The sequence below is a fragment of the Bufo bufo genome, chromosome 2 (genome assembly GCF_905171765.1).
Source record: "Bufo bufo chromosome 2, aBufBuf1.1, whole genome shotgun sequence".
Lineage (NCBI taxonomy): Eukaryota > Metazoa > Chordata > Amphibia > Anura > Bufonidae > Bufo > Bufo bufo.
Genome location: NC_053390.1, coordinates 3432015 through 3451977, shown reverse-complemented (window position 1 = coordinate 3451977; position 19963 = coordinate 3432015). Strand labels below are relative to the sequence as shown.

The 19963-nt window shown below is 49.1% G+C and overlaps 1 protein-coding gene across 2 annotated transcripts in view; it reads left to right on the top strand.

The window, feature by feature from the left end:
- The window catches only part of CD72 (CD72 molecule), a 149839-nt gene that overhangs the window by 96033 nt on the left and 33843 nt on the right, over window positions 1-19963 (top strand). For both annotated transcript variants that reach the window (XM_040420699.1, XM_040420698.1), the window contains 3 exons: window positions 32-312; window positions 9349-9372; window positions 12389-12555. In XM_040420699.1, coding sequence (XP_040276633.1) covers window positions 32-312; window positions 9349-9372; window positions 12389-12555 — 472 coding nt within the window. The remainder of the gene's footprint in view (window positions 1-31; window positions 313-9348; window positions 9373-12388; window positions 12556-19963) is intronic.

The window sequence follows — 19963 nt, the reverse complement described above, 5'->3', positions numbered from 1 at the left end:
TCTCATATCTCTATCTTGCTTTTATCTCTAGATGTGAGGACAACCTCAGATCAGTCCGTACAGAGAAGACGACATTACAGAGGACGCTGGCTCAGACAAAAACCTCTCTCGAAGAAACCAAGAGGAAACTCTACTCAACAACGATGACATTTAACGACAAGACTACAGAACTTAACAATGTAAGAAAATCCCTTCAAGAGACACAGAGGAACCTGGACAACAACAGAAGATATTCAGAGCAGCAGAAGAAGAGGCAGGAAGACCTGGAGCAGAGACTGAGCGAGGCTGGAAGATGCTTAACCAGTAGAGCCTGTAAGTGTGAGGGGCGGAGGTGTACGTACAGTGACGGTGTGAGTGGCGGAGGTGTACACACAGTGACGGTGTGAGGGGCGGAGGTGTACACACAGTGACGGTGTGAGGGGCGGAGGTGTACCTACAGTGACCGTGTGAGGGGCGGAGGTGTACGTACATTGACCGTGTGAGGGGCGGAGGTGTACGTACAGTGACCGTGTGAGGGGCGGAGGTGTACTTACAGTGACCATGTGAGGGGCAGAGGTGTACGTACAGTGACCGTGTGAGGGGCGGAGGTGTATGTATGCAACGGACGGCGACCGCGGGTCTGGGGGGGTTTTCGTGACGCCAGTTGCATTTCAATTTTATGGAAATGGCGCGGCACTCTCGTCTGTTATGTCTTTGGTGCTTGTTGTTATGGCTTCCCAGCCGAAAACACTTAGTATATATAAACAACAGCACTTTTCGTTTTCAACTTTTATTCATAAGGCAACTTCACATTCCAGTAACGTTTCTTAGATCCCAGATGCGGTGGTCCGAAGCAGAGAAAGGGGTGATTAACTTGGATAATGAAGGAAGAATTGAGTCCACACTTTGTATATGGTCCAAATGCAGCTTTACTTTGCATAAATGATAATCCAAACAGTTTCCAAACATTATCTTGGTTTCCAGCAGGCTTTAGTATACATTGGCAGGCAAACACTCTCTGCGATAAACTCCTCTTTGCTGAATCTGTACTGAGTAGCTCTCTCTTGGCTCTGCTATGTCATCAAGATTAAATAGGAATGCTTTCCTTCCTGCTTGATGCTGCAACTTCTAGCTTTGTCTGTGTCTTACTGTAATCCTAGGAACCTCTTCCTGGCTGGCTTTTAGGAAGAGCTCAGTCCAACGGAGCGAGTGTCTGCTTTTCTCCCTACAGCATGGAGTACAGGAACTAATTGGTTCTAACTAGATTCTACTCTATCTTTGGAGGAGAGTCAGAGAGCTGGAAAAAGGATTCCAGACTCTGCTACATAGCACTGCCAAGTTTGCTGCCACCTGCTGGTGAACCTGGTTATTACATGAACAATAACAAATGCATAACAGGGAATGTACAATATGTGGAGGACTGGGAATAAAGATATAAAATGAAATTATTATTGCATATACAGGTAGAAGAGGGACATAGGAGTGGTGATGCCACTCGGGGGCATTACATGTACAGTGATGGTGTGAGAGGCGGAGATGTACATACAGTGACAGTATGAGGGCAGAGGTGTATGTTCAGTGACAGTGTGAGGGGCGGAGGTGTATGTACAGTAACGGTGTGAGGGGCGGAGGAGTATGTACAGTGACGGTATGAGGGCGGAGGTGTATGTACAGTGACGGTATGAGGGCGGAGGTGTATGTACAGTGACGGTGTGAGGGGCGGAGGTGTATGTACAGTGACAGTGTAAGGGGCGGAGGTGTATGTACAGTGACGGTGTGAGGGGCGGAGGTGTATGTACAGTGACTGTGTGAGGGGCGGAGGTGTATGTACAATGACAGTGTAAGGGGCGGAGGTGTATGTACAGTGACTGTGTGAGGGGCGGAGGTGTATGTACAATGACAGTGTAAGGGGCTGAGGTGTATGTACAGTGACTGTGTGAGGGGCGGAGGTGTAAGTACAATGACAGTGTAAGGGGCTGAGGTGTATGTACAGTGACGGTGTGAGGGGCGGAGGTGTATGTACAATGACCGTGACGGTATGAGGGCGGAGGTGTATGTACAGTGACGGTGTGAGGGGCGGAGGTGTGTGTACAATGACAGTGTAAGGGGCTGAGGTGTTTGTACAGTGACGGTGTGAGGGGCGGAGGTGTATGTACAATGACAGTGTGAGGGGCTGAGGTGTATGTACAGTGACTGTGTGAGGGGCGGAGGTGTATGTACAATGACAGTGTAAGGGGCTGAGGTGTTTGTACAGTGACGGTGTGAGGGGTGGAGGTGTATGTACAATGACAGTGTAAGGGGCTGAGGTGTATGTACAATGACAGTGTAAGGGGCTGAGGTGTATGTACAGTGACGGTGTGAGGGGCGGAGGTGTATGTACAGTGACGGTGTGAGGGGCGGAGGTGTATGTACAATGACAGTGTAAGGGGCTGAGGTGTTTGTACAGTGACGGTGTGAGGGGCGGAGGTGTATGTACAATGACAGTGTGAGGGGCTGAGGTGTATGTACAGTGACTGTGTGAGGGGCGGAGGTGTATGTACAATGACAGTGTAAGGGGCTGAGGTGTTTGTACAGTGACGGTGTGAGGGGCGGAGGTGTATGTACAATGACAGTGTAAGGGGCTGAGGTGTATGTACAGTGACGTTGTGAGGGGCGGAGGTGTGTGTACAGTGACGGTGTGAGGGGCGGAGGTGTATGTACAATGACAGTGTAAGGGGCAGAGGTGTTTGTACAGTGACGGTGTGAGGGGCGGAGGTGTATGTACAATGACAGTGTAAGGGGCAGAGGTGTTTGTACAGTGACGATGTGAGGGGCGGAGGTGTATGTACAATGACCGTGACGGTATGAGGGCGGAGGTGTATGTACAGTGTCGGTGTGAGGGGCGGAGGTGTGTGTACAGTGACGGTGTGAGGGGTGGAGGTGTATGTACAATGACAGTGTAAGGGGCTGAGGTGTATGTACAATGACAGTGTAAGGGGCTGAGGTGTATGTACAGTGACGGTGTGAGGGGCGGAGGTGTATGTACAATGACAGTGTAAGGGGCAGAGGTGTTTGTACAGTGACGGTGTGAGGGGCGGAGGTGTATGTACAATGACAGTGTAAGGGGCAGAGGTGTTTGTACAGTGACGATGTGAGGGGCGGAGGTGTATGTACAATGACCGTGACGGTATGAGGGCGGAGGTGTATGTACAGTGACGGTGTGAGGGGCGGAGGTGTGTGTACAATGACAGTGTAAGGGGCAGAGGTGTTTGTACAGTGACGGTGTGAGGGGCGGAGGTGTGTGTACAGTGACGGTGTGAGGGGCGGAGGTGTATGTGCAATGACAGTGTAAGGGGCAGAGGTGTATGTACAGTGACGGTGTGAGGGGTGGAGGTGTGTGTACAGTGACGGTGTGAGGGGCGGAGGTGTATGTGCAATGACAGTGTAAGGGGCAGAGGTGTATGTACAGTGACGGTGTGAGGGGTGGAGGTGTGTGTACAGTGACGGTGTGAGGGGCGGAGGTGTATGTACAATGACAGTGTAAGGGGCTGAGGTGTATGTACAGTAACGGTGTGAGGTGTGGAGGTGTATGTACAGTGACGGTGTAAGGGGCTGAGGTGTATGTACAGTGACGGTGTGAGGGGCGGAGGTGTATGTACAGTGACGGTGTGAGGGGCTGAGGTGTGTGTACAGTGACGGTGTGAGGGGCGGAGGTGTGTGTACAGTGACGGTGTGAGGGGCTGAGGTGTATGTACAGTGACTGTGTGAGGGGCGGAGGTGTATGTACAGTGACGGTGTAAGGGGCGGAGGTGTATGTACAATGACAGTGTAAGGGGCAGAGGTGTATGTACAGTGACTGTGTGAGGGGCGGAGGTGTACGTACAGTGACGGTATGAGGGCTGAGGTGTATGTACAGTGACGGTGTAAGGGGCGGAGGTGTATGTACAGTGACGGTATGAGGGCGGAGGTGTGTGTACAGTGACGGTGTGAGGGGCGGAGGTGTGTGTACAGTGACAGTGTAAGGGGCTGAGGTGTATGTACAGTGACGGTGTGAGGGGCGGAGGTGTATGTACAGTGACAGTGTGAGGGGCGGAGGTGTATGTACAATGACGGTGTGAGGGGCGGAGATGTATGTACAGTGACGGTGTGAGGGGCGGAGGTGTGTGTACAGTGACGGTGTGAGGGGCGGAGGTGTATGTACAATGACAGTGTAAGGGGCTGAGGTGTATGTACAGTGACAGTGTGAGGGGCGGAGGTGTATGTACAATGACAGTGTAAGGGGCAGAGGTGTATGTACAGTGACGGTGTAAGGGGCGGAGGTGTATGTACAATGACTGTGTGAGGAGCTGAGGTGTATGTACAGTAACTGTGTGAGGGGCGGAGGTGTATGTACAATGACGGTGTAAGGGGCAGAGGTGTTTGTACAGTGACGGTGTGAGGGGCCGAGGTGTATGTACAATGACAGTGTAAGGGGCAGAGGTGTATGTACAGTGACGGTGTGAGGGGCGGAGGTGTGTGTACAGTGACGGTGTGAGGGGCAGAGGTGTTTGTACAATGACAGTGTAAGGGGCGGAGGTGTGTGTACAGTGACGGTATGAGGTGTGGAGGTGTATGTACAGTGACGGTGTAAGGGGCGGAGGTGTATGTACAGTGACTGTGTGAGGGGCCGAGGTGTATGTACAGTGACGGTGTGAAGGGCGGAGGTGTATGTACAATGACAGTGTAAGGGGCAGAGGTGTTTGTACAGTGACGGTGTGAGGGGCCGAGGTGTATGTACAGTGACGGTGTGAGGGGCTGAGGTGTTTGTACAGTGACGGTGTGAGGGGCGGAGGTGTATGTACAATGACAGTGTAAGGGGCAGAGGTGTATATACAGTGACTGTGTGAGGGGCGGAGGTGTATGTACAATGACAGTGTAAGGGGCAGAGGTGTATATACAGTGACTGTGTGAGGGGCGGAGGTGTATGTACAATGACAGTGTAAGGGGCAGAGGTGTATGTACAATGACAGTGTAAGGGGCTGAGGTGTATGTACAGTGACGGTGTGAGGGGCGGAGGTGTGTGTACAGTGACGGTATGAGGTGTGGAGGTGTATGTACAATGACAGTGTAAGGGGCAGAGGTGTTTGTACAGTGACGGTGTGAGGGGCGGAGGTGTCTGTACAGTGACGGTGTGAGGGGCGGAGGTGTCTGTACAGTGACGGTGTGAGGGGCGGAGGTGTGTGTACAGTGACGGTGTGAGGGGCGGAGGTGTGTGTACAGTGACTGTGTAAGGGGCTGAGGTGTTTGTACAGTGACGGTGTAAGGGGCGGAGGTGTCTGTACAGTGACGGTGTGAGGGGCGGAGGTGTGTGTACAGTGAGGGTGTGAGGGGCGGAGGTGTGTGTACAGTGACTGTGTAAGGGGCTGAGGTGTTTGTACAGTGACGGTGTAAGGGGCGGAGGTGTCTGTACAGTGACGGTGTGAGGGGCGGAGGTGTGTGTACAGTGACGGTGTGAGGGGCGGAGGTGTGTGTACAGTGACTGTGTAAGGGGCTGAGGTGTTTGTACAGTGACGGTGTAAGGGGCGGAGGTGTATGTACAGTGACGGTGTGAGGGGCGGAGGTGTCTGTACAGTGACGGTGTGAGGGGCGGAGGTGTCTGTACAGTGACGGTGTGAGGGGCGGAGGTGTGTGTACAGTGACGGTATGAGGTGTGGAGGTGTATGTACAGTGACGGTGTGAGGGGCGGAGGTGTGTGTACAGTGACGGTATGAGGTGTGGAGGTGTATGTACAGTGACGGTGTGAGGGGCGGAGGTGTGTGTACAGTGACGGTATGAGGTGTGGAGGTGTGTGTACAGTGACGGTGTGAGGGGCGGAGGTGTGTGTACAGTGACGGTGTGAGGGGCGGAGGTGTGTGTACAGTGACGGTGTGAGGTATGGAGGTGTGTGTAGTGTCCCTCAGCTCTGTACTTCAGGGGGCGCTGTTATCTACAGGGCATTGTTCTCCACTGGGTGCCATACTCCACTGGGCACTTTATTCCAGGGGGTGCTGTTCTCCCCAGGGCACTTTATTCCAGGGGGTGCTGTTCTCCCCAGGGCATGTTATTCCAGAGGGTGCTGTTCTCCCCAGGGTGCTGTATTCCAGGGGGCGCTGAACTCCACACATAGGGCTTTTCTATGGTCCCGTATTTTCCATGTTCCCGTTGGCTCCCCTATAGGACAGGAGATATATACGGCAGGATATTGCTGCAGCGGTTTGTATGTATAGGCTTTATACATTGTGTGATTCACAGAGCGCTATAGATGGTAACATCTGCCGCATAAAAAGCTGAAAAAACACAGCAACAAAAACACCTGTTAAGGTAAGTGAGACCCCGCACTGCAGAGCTGCTGGAGATTATAATACCATCCATTATAACCCATCACAAAGAAATGGCATAAAGTGATAAGATCTTCATTACACAGACTGACGCACCACAATACGAAGAGTAAGGTCCGTAACCACCAGTATGACGGATCACCCCAAGAAGAAGCCAAACATATGTGTGGCCGGGGGTGCCATACTGGTGGGTGTCTAGGCCTAATGGGACAGCGGGAGTGTGGACTGTATCAGAGTCCCTGTCCTGGGAGTGTGGACTGTATCTGAGCCCCGTCCTGGGATCATGGACTGTATCCGAGCCCCCGTCCTGGGATCATGGACTGTATCCGAGCCCCCGTCCTGGGAATGTGGACTGTATCTGAGCCCCCGTCCTGGGATCATGGACTGTATCCGAGCCCCCGTCCTGGGATCATGGACTGTATCTGAGCCCCGTCCTATGACTGCCTTATTTATGATTGGTTATTATAATGCAACGAGCCCACTACATGCCGCCTGGGGGATCCCTTATCCGTTTAGAGGTATTTACGATTATATGTCCCTCTGCTAGAGTAAGTAGTCGCGACGCCAGCTGCGGTGAAGCAGTGGAAGCGCAAGGCTCCATTTTAAGTGATGTTATGATACCCATAGGTAGGAAGGCCAGAGTGGTGATAAATAGACCACAATATCCCTGAGGATGTTGTGTTTCACTTGTCACGGTGCTCCTACCTTTGTATATAGTTGGATCCCAGACGAGTGTGGTCTGAAGCAGTGCAAGGGGGTGGTTAACTTGGATGATGAAGAAATAAAGTTGAGTCCAGACTTGGTAAACGGTTGAACAATTGCTTTACTCTCCATAAACTGTAATCCATACAGTTTCCAGACTTTATCTTGGTCTCCAATAGGTTTCAGCAGGCAAATGGCAGGTAAACACTCTGCAAACAAACTCCTCTCTACTGCTTTATCCTTAGGTAGTAGCTCTCTCAGCTCAGCTATGTTAGTAGTAGTAGTCAGTCTCTTACTGTAGATAATCCTAGAAACTTCTCGTCCTGGCTTTGAGTACCTCAAGCTCTAGCTGTAGCTTGGATTTAGGCAATGCAAGCCCAGGAGGGGACATGCAACCAAAATGCACAACCTCTAGTGATAAGGTTGGCTAGGGCAGGCAGAGCCTGTCCTGACAGGGCAAAGCCTGCTTCCTTCCCCTAGCAGGAAGGATGTCACGGAGCGCCAAAGGCGCACTCGGTCTCCCATCAGCTGCAGACCTGCTGCTTAGCTTCGGGAGCGAGGATCTGTGTTTGGCCTCGTTCCCAGGGCAGCTTTGCTAGCTGAGAGGCTCCCTGCTCCTTGGTTTGCCTTGATCGCCGAGCTGATCACTCGGTGCTCGATTTGTCTGTCTGTCGGTCATGTGACGCTGGCCACGTCACATGACCCTCAGACCCCAATATAAATACAGGCAGCCTGCTGGCCACAGGTTGCCTGTTAATTTTAGGTATCTGGTGATTGTTTTGTTCCTGCATACTTACCTGATCCTGTGTTCCCTGACGATTCTCTGCCTGCTCCTCCTGTACTGCGCTGCTCTCCTGGTATCCTGACCCCGGCTTCCACCTGACGATTCTTTGCGGACTCCTGTTGTACTTCGTTTCTCTCCTGGTATTTGACCTCGGCTTTTCCTGACTATTCTCTGCTCATTCCTTAGTACTGCGTAGCTCTCTAGGTATTGACCCGGTCCGTTCACGTTCCGTTATTTGTCTTGTCTGTCCTCCCAGCACGTATCCTAAGTTAGGGACTGGCGTCTAGTTGTCCCCTGTCATTAGGACTTGCGAGGCAAGTAGGCAGGGCCAGGGGTAAGGGTGGAGCGCAGTGGTCACTATCCTCCCCCCTGTGTGTAGTGTACGTGACCGTCACAGAGGATTTCTGCACACAACCTTTTAGGCTGGAACTAACCCTAGCTAGCTAACTAACTTCTCCTCTCCTTCTCCCTCTATAGGGAGAGAGAATGGACAATCCAGTCCATTACCTACAACTAGCACTGCCAAGTGTTGCTGCCACCTTGTGGTAGACCAGGTTATTACACAAACATATCAGGTTTCAATGGAACAATTATGTACATTATTAAGAGATGACATGAAATACATTAGATGATATGAATTAGCACATGGGAAACAGTAGCAAAGTGCCAAAAGAGTGGTAATGGCACTCTGAGTCACTACAAAAATGGTAGGAGTCATAGGTTTTATTACATACCTCCCAACTTTTGAAAATGGCAAAGAGGGACAATATGTGCGGCGCGCATCATGGCCGTGTTTTTCATACTAGGCCACGCCTCTAACTCTGCCGAAAGCACCATTACTGACACCATCACAACTGCAGCAGCCGGGGATCGGTGAGGCTTTTACAGCTTGTGGAGCCCCTGGGACAATTTTCTTCTTGTGCTTTAATATCCATTTGTATGTAAATATCAGCACATAAATCATTGCATTATTGATATTTTAAGGTCCAAATTGCACCACATGATGAAGTTCTGGTCTAATCTACAGGTAGAAACCATGCGGACAATGTAGTGAGGAGCAATTTAGTAAATGTATTAATGCACATTTAAGCTTTAATTCCCCAGGTCAAAAAGAGGGACATTTAAGGATCAAAGTGGGACAGAGAGACATGGGTCAAAAAGAGGGACTGTCCCTCCAAAGGAGGGCCACTTGGGAGGCATGTTATTACGTGACACGCTTAATTACGATTGGCTCTCTGCCCATGTTAAAGCACTCTTGGTTTGTGGAGGAGATACAGTGCTGGACTGCACAGCCGCCAGATGACGCCCTGTACTGTACTGGCCGTTAATCACAGATCATTTATGGGGCCTAATAATGCACTACCCCTTTAAGAGAGCGGAGGCTAATGTGTGACCTCCTGCCCACCAGTGGGGCGGTCTGTGGAGGGGGGGTGATTACGGGTAATTACCTCCTTTCCTCCAGGTTTTCGCCCTTACACTTTGCTCGGATCTAATCATTCAGTGCATGTAACGCTCTCACTCAGGATGTTGTTTTCTGCTCTTTCTCAGGTTCAGACATCGTGAACATTGATGGTGAGTACCACGATCCACCAAACAGACATGTACCATGTTCCATGTAACATACACATACCACAAACCACATGGCAGACACTTACCACGATCCATGAAACAGACATGTACAATGATCCACGAAACAGACATGTACCACATTCCATGTTATCAACATGTGCCACGTTCCATGTAACAGACACGTACCACAATCCACACAGCAGACACTTATCACAATCTACACGACAGACACCATAATCCCCGTAACTAACATGTACCACAATCCATGTAGCACATGTACCACGATCCGTGTAACAGACATACCACAATCCACGAAACAGACATATACCATAATCTACACAACAGACATATACCACGTTCCACAGAGCAGAGACGTACCATGATCTACAGAGCAGAGACATACCATGATCCACAGAGCAAACGTACCATGATCCATGTAACAGACATGAACACGTTCAACACAACAGACATATACCACGTTCCACAGAACAGAGACGTACCATGATTTACAGAGCAGAGACATACCATGATCCACAGAGCAGACGTACCACGATCCATGTAACAGACAGGAACACATTCAACACAACAGACATATACCATGATCCACATAACTAACATGTACCACGATTCACGTAATAAAAATGTACGATTCACGTAACACAAGTGTACCACAAAACATGCCACGATCCATACAGCAGACATGTACCACGATCCACGTGACAGACGTACCGCAATCCACACAATCCAAGTAAGAAAAAAGTATCACGATCCACACGTAACAGACATGTACCGCTTACCATGATCCATGTAACAGAGCATGTAGCGTTACAAAAGCCCACTGAGCAAGGCCCACCAAGGAGGTGTGGCTAAGTGGGAAAGAGGTGTGACTTATTTAGAAAGGGGTGTGGTCTACAATGATATATTTTGTGCCAGAATTGTGGCGTAAAATTCTGTAGCAAAGAAAGGCAATCAATGGGAAAGGCTAGACAGGAGTGCACTGTACATTTATATACATATATATATATATATATATATATATATTATAGACTTTAGGAAAATGAGGAGGCAGCACACTGTAGACAAAAGGGTGCACGGACGACCAATATGGACCAGCACCTGGGTCCAGCAAATAGAAGGAAAATAAGCCAGCAGCACTCCAGTAATTGAAGAAAAAAGTGTGGTTTATTGACCCAAAAATGAAGCGACGTTTCAACAGCTCATTGCTGTCTTTATCAAGCCTAATGCACATGTGATACAAGCGTGTGGTATATAGGGACATTGATCATCAGAGGATTAACATCAATTAAAGATATATAACTAAAATAGACATACATATAGTGATATATGTGAATGTACAAATACATATAAAAAACAGTCGCAGAAAAACAAAGATGATGCATATAAATACATAAATATATAATGCAGTATTCCTGTATTATATAAAAAAGAATTCAATGAGTGCAGGTGAACCCAATGAGTGAGTGAAATTAAAAAACTTGCCGTCAGGTGTGTGACTGTATATAATCCACATCGCATGTTCAGCGGCGTTCCCATTGACCCTCCGCGCATGCGCGGGAGGAGCAAATATCGCGATCCTGGCGGCATCCAGGCAATAACCGGAGACCACAACAAAGATGGCCGGAATAGCCTCCCATGCAATGTGCGCATGTCCAGACCACAATAGAGGCTGCAAATCAGTCGCCACACAATCCTAGTCAAGTGCATAGATACCAGATGGATATGCGGAACCAAATATTTATAAAAACAGATATCACAAGGTAAATATATATATAGATAGGGTCTAGGACACTGTAGCGCTGCAACCGCTTTGAATATATATAAAGGGCCATAAAATAAATATATATACAGTACAGACTAAAAGTTTGGACACACCTTCTCATACAAAGAGTTTTCTTTATTTTCATGACTATGAAGGCATCAAAACTATTAATTAACTCATGTGGAATTATATACATAACAAACAATTGTGAAACAACTGAAAATATGTCATATTCTAGGTTCTTCAAAGTAGCCAACTTTTGCTTTGATTACTGCTTTGCACACTCTTGGCATTCTCTTGATAAGCTTCAAGAGGTAGTCCCCTGAAATGGTCTTCCAACAGTCTTGAAGGAGTTCCCAGAGATGCTTAGCACTTGTTGGCCCTTTTGCCTTCACTCTGCGGTCCAGCTCACCCCAAACCATCTCGATTGGGTTCAGGTCCGGTGACTGTGGAGGCCAGGTCATCTGGCGCAGCACCCCATCACTCTCCTTCATGGTCAAATAGCCCTTACTTTCAAAGTTTTCCCAATTTTTCGGCTGACTGACTGACCTTCATTTCTTAAAGTAATGATGGCCACTCGTTTTTCTTTACTTAGCTGCTTTTTTCTTGCCATAATACAAATTCTAACAGTCTATTCAGTAGGACTATCAGCTGTGTATCCACCTGACTTCTCCTCAACGCAACTGATGGTCCCAACCCCATTTATAAGGCAAGAAATCCCACTTATTAAACCTGACAGGGCACACCTGTGAAGTGAAGACCATTTCAGGGGACTACCTCTTGAAGCTCATCAAGAGAATGCCAAGAGTGTGCAAAGCAGTAATCAAAGCAAAAGATTGCTACTTTGAAGAACCTAGAATATGACATATTTTCAGTTGTTTCACACTTGTTTGTTATGTATATAATTCCACATGTGTTAATTCATAGTTTTGATGCCTTCAGTGTGAATCTACAATTTTCATAGTGATAAAAATAAAGAAAACTCTTTGAATTAGAAGGTGTGTCCAAACTTTTGGTCTGTACTGTATATATATATATATATATATATATATATATACACTGTGTACCACATTTCATTGGAAGCACCTTCCACCAGTGTGGCTATGGCTGGCAGTTTGATGCCCCGCCTGCTTGTGTTAGCACTACCTGCAGTCGCTTTAGACCCATCTAAATATTAGGTCATTTTTAGATTTTTTTGCTACCTCTGAATACTCATTCTCCACCTCCTTGTGCTTCCAGAAAATACATCTGACTCCTTTAACTACTGCCCCTTGTGGTGGCATCAGATTGATGAGATGTGTTACTACTTCTCCAGTCAGAAGAAAGCGAGAATTGATGCTGAAGTAGACTGCACAAGCCAATCAGCCTCACTGGCCAGAGTGGAAGACGAGCTCATCGAGCTGCAAGTAAGAGATACTGAAACCCTCACCCTCAGATGAAGAGCATTGTGGGAGAATATATCAGTAGAGGAAGGAAAGGTGAGGAGCATTGTGGGGGGGAGATATCAGTGGAGACAGGAAAGGTGAGGAGCATTGTGGGGGGAGATATCAGTGGAGGAAAAAAATGTGAGGAGCATTGTGGGGGGAGATATCAGTGGAGGAAGGAAAGGTGAGGAGCATTGTGGGGGGAGATATCAGTGGAGGGAGAAAAGGTGAGGAGCATTGTGGGGGGAAATATCAGTGGAGGAAGGAAAGGTGAGGAGCATTGTGGGGGAGATATCAGTGGAGGAAGGAAAGGTGAGGAGCATTGTGGGGGGAGATATCAGTGGAGAAAAAAAGGTGAGGAGCATTGTGGGGGGAGATATCAGTGGAGGAAGGAAAGGTGAGGAGCATCGTGGGGGGGAGATATCAGTGGAGACAGGAAAGGTGAGGAGCATTGTGGGGGGAGATATCAGTGGAGGAAAAAAATGTGAGGAGCATTGTGGGGGGAGATATCAGTGGAGGAAGGAAAGGTGAGGAGCATTGTGGGGGGAGATATCAGTGGAGGGAGAAAAGGTGAGGAGCATTGTGGGGGGAAATATCAGTGGAGGAACGAAAGGTGAGGAGCATTGTGGGGGGATATCAGTGGAGGAAGGAAAGAGGAGGAGCATTGTGGGGGGATATATCAGTGGAGGAAGGAAAGGTGAGGAACATTGTGGGGGAGATATCATTGGAGGAAGGAAAGGTGAGGAGCATTGTGTGGGGTATGTGGGGTGGGTGGGGATTAGCTCTTCTCCGGGGGTCATTCACACAAGTATCTTCGCCAGACACCAAGTTTCAGGTCCAAATATCGCTTTATTTGGCACCTCAGCAAAACAAACATAAATTATACAAAATAAACACCTGCCCGGCTGGGCTCTAACTAAACATATCCTGACTCACCTAAAGCACCGTTCAGACACGGTCATAACATGCGACTTTCCCAACCCAATGTCCATCAGCCTCCTCGCTGTACAGAGCACTGTTCACACACGGTCTAAAGTCCAGTGCCTTTATGGGGGATTGTGGCCCAGTAGTCCTTCCGACTCCGGCCTTTTGACCACTTGGGCCTAAGCATCACGGCGTCCCCCAACAATCCGGCTAGCATCTAGCCCCGTGGCCCCTCAGCCAGCCCAGCTGAGACCACTCTTCCAGAGCCTCCAGCAGGATTGTGTTTCACAAAAACTCTGTCTCCTTCCCCAGACTGGAAGCCACACCCAAGTCCAGCAACAGGATTAAATAGCATCCCTGGACATGGGCATATTCCAAAATCCCGGAATGGAGCATGGGGAACAGGCACCCACCCAACACATTGCCTGTTCCCAGTAAAAGCCCGCCCCGGACTAGCTGGAGCCAGCTAAGCTAACTGTCTTGGTGTCCACCAACTAACTTGGTGTCCACCTATATCTAGGGCCTTTACTCCACCAAGGCTGGGCCCCTTGGTGACACGCTCCTGGTGCAAACAACACCCCTTTTTTATGCTTCCCCAGGACTTTACTCCACCTATCACTATTCACATTGCCACATATCCCCCCCCCCCCCCCCATGTTCAACCCTGTGGGGGTGAACACATGTACCAAACGGATGCTTGTGATAGGGCATCCGCATTAACCTGCCATCTTCCAGCTCAACAGTCCCCCTGGAAGATGTGGCCAGCATCACAGGCTTCCCTTTATTCTGCCAGACCCAGGACAACAGCGCTTTGTTTGTCACCCTCATGAGTTTATTACAGAGCTGACAAGTCCTCTGGAACTTTCTTGCCCATCTCATGAGCAGGTACTCTCTTTTTATATTTCCTGGCTTCTGCACAGGCCCCTCGCGTCCTTTCTTGGGCTGTGGCAACTCTTGACTGAACTGGACCCAGTAATGGTCGTGTCCCGACCGTTTCTCTTTGTCTTGCGGGGCTCCTTCAGCAGAGCAGGTTTCTTATGACTTGCTCCTTCTCCACGCATCTGGACCACTTTCCCATTATTCTCAGCAGGGGTTTCTTCGGGTTTGGGGCCAGCTTCAGAGTCTTCTGCGTCTTCAGTGGCTTTTCCCACTTCGGCAGTCGCTCCTTCCGCCCTCACCTTGGTCTCTGGAACATCCAAGGATTTCTCCCATTTCAAAACCTCGGCCTTAGCTTCTTCGGCCTCTGTTTCTTTGGCGTCTCCATTCACTTTATTAGCCTTTTCATCCTTCACGGACATGGCATCATATTCTTGCCTTCTCAACTCATCTTCCTCTTTCTCATCAAGGTTGGAGGCACTGGGGATATTGGGATCTTCACCAGACTCGTCGCCTTCTGGCAATCCCTCCAGAGGCTCACCCAGGATATTGTTACCCAATCGTTTAGGCTCTAGGAGAGCCAACTCACAGTAGTAGACAGGATCCGCATACTGGTCGCCCATCTCCTCGTATTCCTTCCCCAGCAGGCTGCTGGCTACTTGTACAGCTTTGCAGGCGGAGGGGACGTCTTTCGGGACCAGGTCCTGGCTACCCCCTGCCATCTGTCTCTTGGCCTCTGCATTCACATCAGCCCCATCAACGGGCTCAGCAGAAAGATTTTCAGTCTTCTCTGCCTCGGTCAGCGCCACCATCTCCAGACCTATTCTTAAAAGGCTCTGGCTTAGACTTCTTCAGCTCATAGACGTTCTTCCCGACATCATCTTTTGAGCTCATGAGATCTTCCATCCCTGCTCTGAGTTGCTTGTTCAGCCTCTCACATTCATCTTGCTCCTCAAGCACTTCAAGGGATCGAGCCAAGGACAGGGCCTCCTGTTCCAGATGCTCTTCACTCTGCTCTGCTGCAGGCGATGTAGGAGTATCACCATTCTCTTTTGGCCTCCCTGTGGGGGTTCCACCCAGGGTCCCTTTAAGCACTTTGTTTGTGTCTACTGCAGTCTTCTTTGGTGACTGTGAAGACAGCTAGTCCCTTCTCTATCACATCTAGGGACTGTGGGGAGAGAGAAAAATCTTCAGGATTGCAGCTGTACTGACGTGTCAGGTCATCTACCCCTGCCTGGGTATGGGTCACAGATACTAGGTTGCTGTCTCTCCACTCAGCTCTCGTCACGTCAGGTATAACTGTCGTCTGGTCGCTACTAGTGACCGCCTGAATCTCGCAATACCTTGACCTGGTAGCTTCCATCTCGGAGTTGCTAATGGTCACAGCACATACGTCGCCTATGTCACTCGTGTCATTATTAGCGCTGACCTCTAGGGGAACTGTCGAGTTAATCCCTACCTGGGACATTACTTTATTGACCATAAAACACTGTGGAGACTGCATGTCCACCTCTGGTACGTGTGATACACCCTCTAGCACTGCTACCCTTTCTTTCACGTTCACCAGAGTAGGATTGCTCCACTCAGTGCTCACAACATTTATCTGCACTTCTGCATCCTTCACATGTTTTCCACCCGGGGGCGCTATTCCCCTGACCACCTCCTGCAATGGAAAATGCATGTCATCATCACATATTTCACCTGTCATCACCTTTTCATTATGCCTTTCTGCAAACTTGGCACAATCGCTTTGCACCATTGTTTTCAATAGGCAATATTCTTTCCCCATGGCGGTCAATGTGCAGCTCCCATGGACCTTAATTTAAATGGGCAAGTACAGGTTCTGCAGTAGTTTTGTCACTATCTGCAGAAGTGTCTACCTTACCCCACAACAACGAAACAATATCACAGCCCAACATCACATCATATATGAACATATTTGTAACAGGTCCACAAGACCCAGTTCTCACTGGAGACTCCCCCTCAGTGGGAACCACCTGCACTTGCTCAGGCTCTCTTTCAGGTGCCTGGTTCACATTATAGGTCATATCTAGAGATGTCCCGAATAGTTTGCCGGCGAATAGTTCCCGGCGAACATAGCTTGTTCGCGTTCACGCGGCGGGCGAACATATGCGATGTTCAGTCCGCCCCTATTCGTCATCATTGTGTAAACTTTGACCCTGTACCTCACAGTCAGCAGACACATTCCAGCCAATCAGCAGCAGACCCTCCCTCCCAGACCCTCCCACCTCCTGGACAACATCCATTTTAGATTCATTCGGAAGCTGCATTCTCAGTGAGAGGAGGGACAGTGCAGCTGCTGCTGATTCAATAGGGAAAGCGTTAGCTAGGGCAGTGTTCTGTGTCCACAGACTCATCTGCTGTAAGGACAGCGTCCTGACAGCACCCCAAAAAGACCTGGGCTGGTACATCAGTCTGCTTTTTTTTTTTTTTCATATATATATATATATATATATATATATATATATATATATATATACACACTGCTCAAAAAAATTAAGGGAACACAAAAATAACACATCCTAGATCTGAATTAATTAAATATTCTTCTGAAATACTTTGTTCTTTACATAGTTAAATGTGCTGACAACAAAATAACACAAAAATTAAAAAATGGAAATCAAATTTTTTACCCATGGAGGTCTGGATTTGGAGTCACACTCAAAATTAAAGTGGAAAAACACACTACAGGCTGATCCAACTTTGATGTAATGTCCTTAAAACAAGTCAAAATGAGGCTCAGTAGTGTGTGTGGCCTCCACGTGCCTGTATGACCTCCCTACAACGCCTGTGCATGCTCCTGATGAGGTGGCGGACGGTCTCCTGAGGGATCTCCTCCCAGACCTGGACTAAAGCATCTGCCAACTCCTGGACAGTCTGTGGTGCAACGTGACGTTGGTGGATAGAGCGAGACATGATGTCCCAGATGTGCTCAATTGGATTCAGGTCTGGGGAACGGGCGGGCAAGTCCATAGCATCAATGCCTTCGTCTTGCAGGAACTGCTGACACACTCCAGCCACATGAGGTCTAGCATTGTCTTGCATTAGGAGGAACCCAGGGCCAACCGCACCAGCATATGGTCTCACAAGGGGTCTGAGGATCTCATCTCGGTACCTAATGGCAGTCATGCTACCTCTGGCGAGCACATGGAGGGCTGTGCGGTCCTCCAAAGAAATGCCACCCCACACCATTACTGACCCAATGCCAAACCGGTCATGCTGGAGGATGTTGCAGGCAGCAGAACGTTCTCCACGGCGTCTCCAGACTCTGTCACGTCTGTCACATGTGCTCAGTGTGAACCTGCTTTCATCTGTGAAGAGTACAGGGCACCAGTGGCGAATTTTCCAATCTTGGTGTTCTCTGGCAAATGCCAAATGTCCTGCACGGTGTTGGGCTGTAAGCACAACCCCCACCTGTGGACGTCGGGCCCTCATATCACCCTCAGTCTGTTTCTGACCGTTTGAGCAGACACATGCACATTTGTGGCCTGCTGGAGGTCATTTTGCAGGGCACTGGCAGTGCTCCTCATGTTCCTCCTTGCACAAAGGCGGAGGTAGCGGTCCTGCTGCTGGGTTGTTGCCCTCCTACGGCCTCCTCCACGTCTCCTGATGTACTGGCCTGTCTCCTGGTAGCGCCTCCATGCTCTGGACACTACGCTGACAGACACAGCAAACCTTCTTGCCACAGCTCGCATTGATGTGATATCCTGGATAAGCTGCACTACCTGAGCCACTTGTGTGGGTTGTAGACTCCGTCTCATGCTACCACTAGAGTGAAAGCACCGCCAGCATTCAAAAGTGACCAAAACATCAGCCAGGAAGCATAGGAACTGAGAAGTGGTCTGTGGTCACCACCTGCAGAACCACTCCTTTATTGGGGGTGTCTTGCTAATTGCCTATAATTTCCACCTGTTGTCTATCCCATTTGCACAACAGCATGTGAAATTGATTGTCACTCAGTGTTGCTTCCTAAGTGGACAGTTTGATTTCACAGAAGTGTGATTGACTTGGAGCTACATTGTGTTGTTTACGTGTTCCCTTTATTTTTTTGAGCAGTGTATATATATATATATATTGCAGTTGTCTGCCCGTGTGTGAGAGGCTGCAGGCTCACATGTACTGTGTGCACACCATTCATACAGGGTGTCACAGACAGTACCTTGCAGATAAAAAAAAGTCAATTTATTATTTTTTCTCTGTGATATAATCGCAGTTGCCAGACAGTGAGAGGCTGCAGGCTCATAGACTGTACTGTGGCCACTGGCCAGGCCACCACTCATACCGTTACAGGGTGTCACAATACCTTGCAGATAAAAAAAAGCCAATTTATTATTTCTCTGTGATATAATCGCAGTTGCCAGACAGTGAGAGGCTGCAGGCTCACAGACTGTACTGTGGCCACTGGCCAGGCCACCACTCATACCGTTACAGGGTGTCACAATACCTTGCAGATAAAACTAAAGTCAATTTATTATTTCTCTGTAATAAATATAATCACAGTTGCAAGCCAGTGTGTGTCAGGCCCACACAGACTGTACTGTGCCCACTGCCCACCACTTATATAGGGTGGCACAGTACCTTGCACGCATAGTACCACTTATCTAAAAAAAAATGACACACAGAGGCAGGCCACCCCGCAGGGGCCATCGTGGTGCTGTGATTTCCACTGGCCCTGGAATAATGCCCAGTGTTCAGAGGCCACGTACCCTTAACCCGAAAAATTCGGAGAAAATAGTTGACTGGCTTACACAGGACACCCAATCTTCAACAGCTTGCGCTAAGAACCTTGACGCACCATCCTCCTCCAGCTCAGCTTTGGTCACCTGCTCTCAAGTTACCACTCTCCCGCCTGCCACCACTACCACCACAGCCACCACAGCCGTTTCACTTGATCCGTCAGAGGAGTTATTTACACATCAGTTGGATGAAATTAGTGATGCGCAACCATTATTGCCAGAGGATGTAGATAACAGGGATATGTCTCAGTCAGGCAGCATTACACACATGGACGTACGGTGTGATGATGATGATGAAGTTGTACCCGCTGCTGCTTCCTTTGCTGAGGTGTCAGATACAAGTGAAGTGGTTGATGATGACGATGTGTCCGTGGATGCCACGTGGGTGCCTGCTTGAAGAGAAGAAGAAGAGGGGGAAAGATCAGAATGGGAGACAGAGAGAAGGAGTAGACGAGTTGGAAGCAGGGGGAGGTCGTCGCAAGGAGCTAGTGGCACAGTCAGACAGCATGCATCGGGCACCCGGGGTCAGCCAGACAGCACGCCAATCAACGCATGCTGTTGCCACCACCAGAATGTCGTCATTGCAAAGCTCAGCAGTGTGGCATTTTTTTTGTGTGTCTGCCTCTGACAACAGCGATGCATTTGCAACCTGTGCCAAAAGAAACGGAGTCGTGGGAAATCCAACACCCACCTCGGTACAACTGCTTTGCGAAGGCACATGATCGCACATCACAAACGCCTATGGGATCAACACATGAGTACTAGCAGCACACAAGCTCAAAGCCGCCATCCTCCTCCTGGTCCAGCATCTTCAGCCACGTCAACCCCTGCTG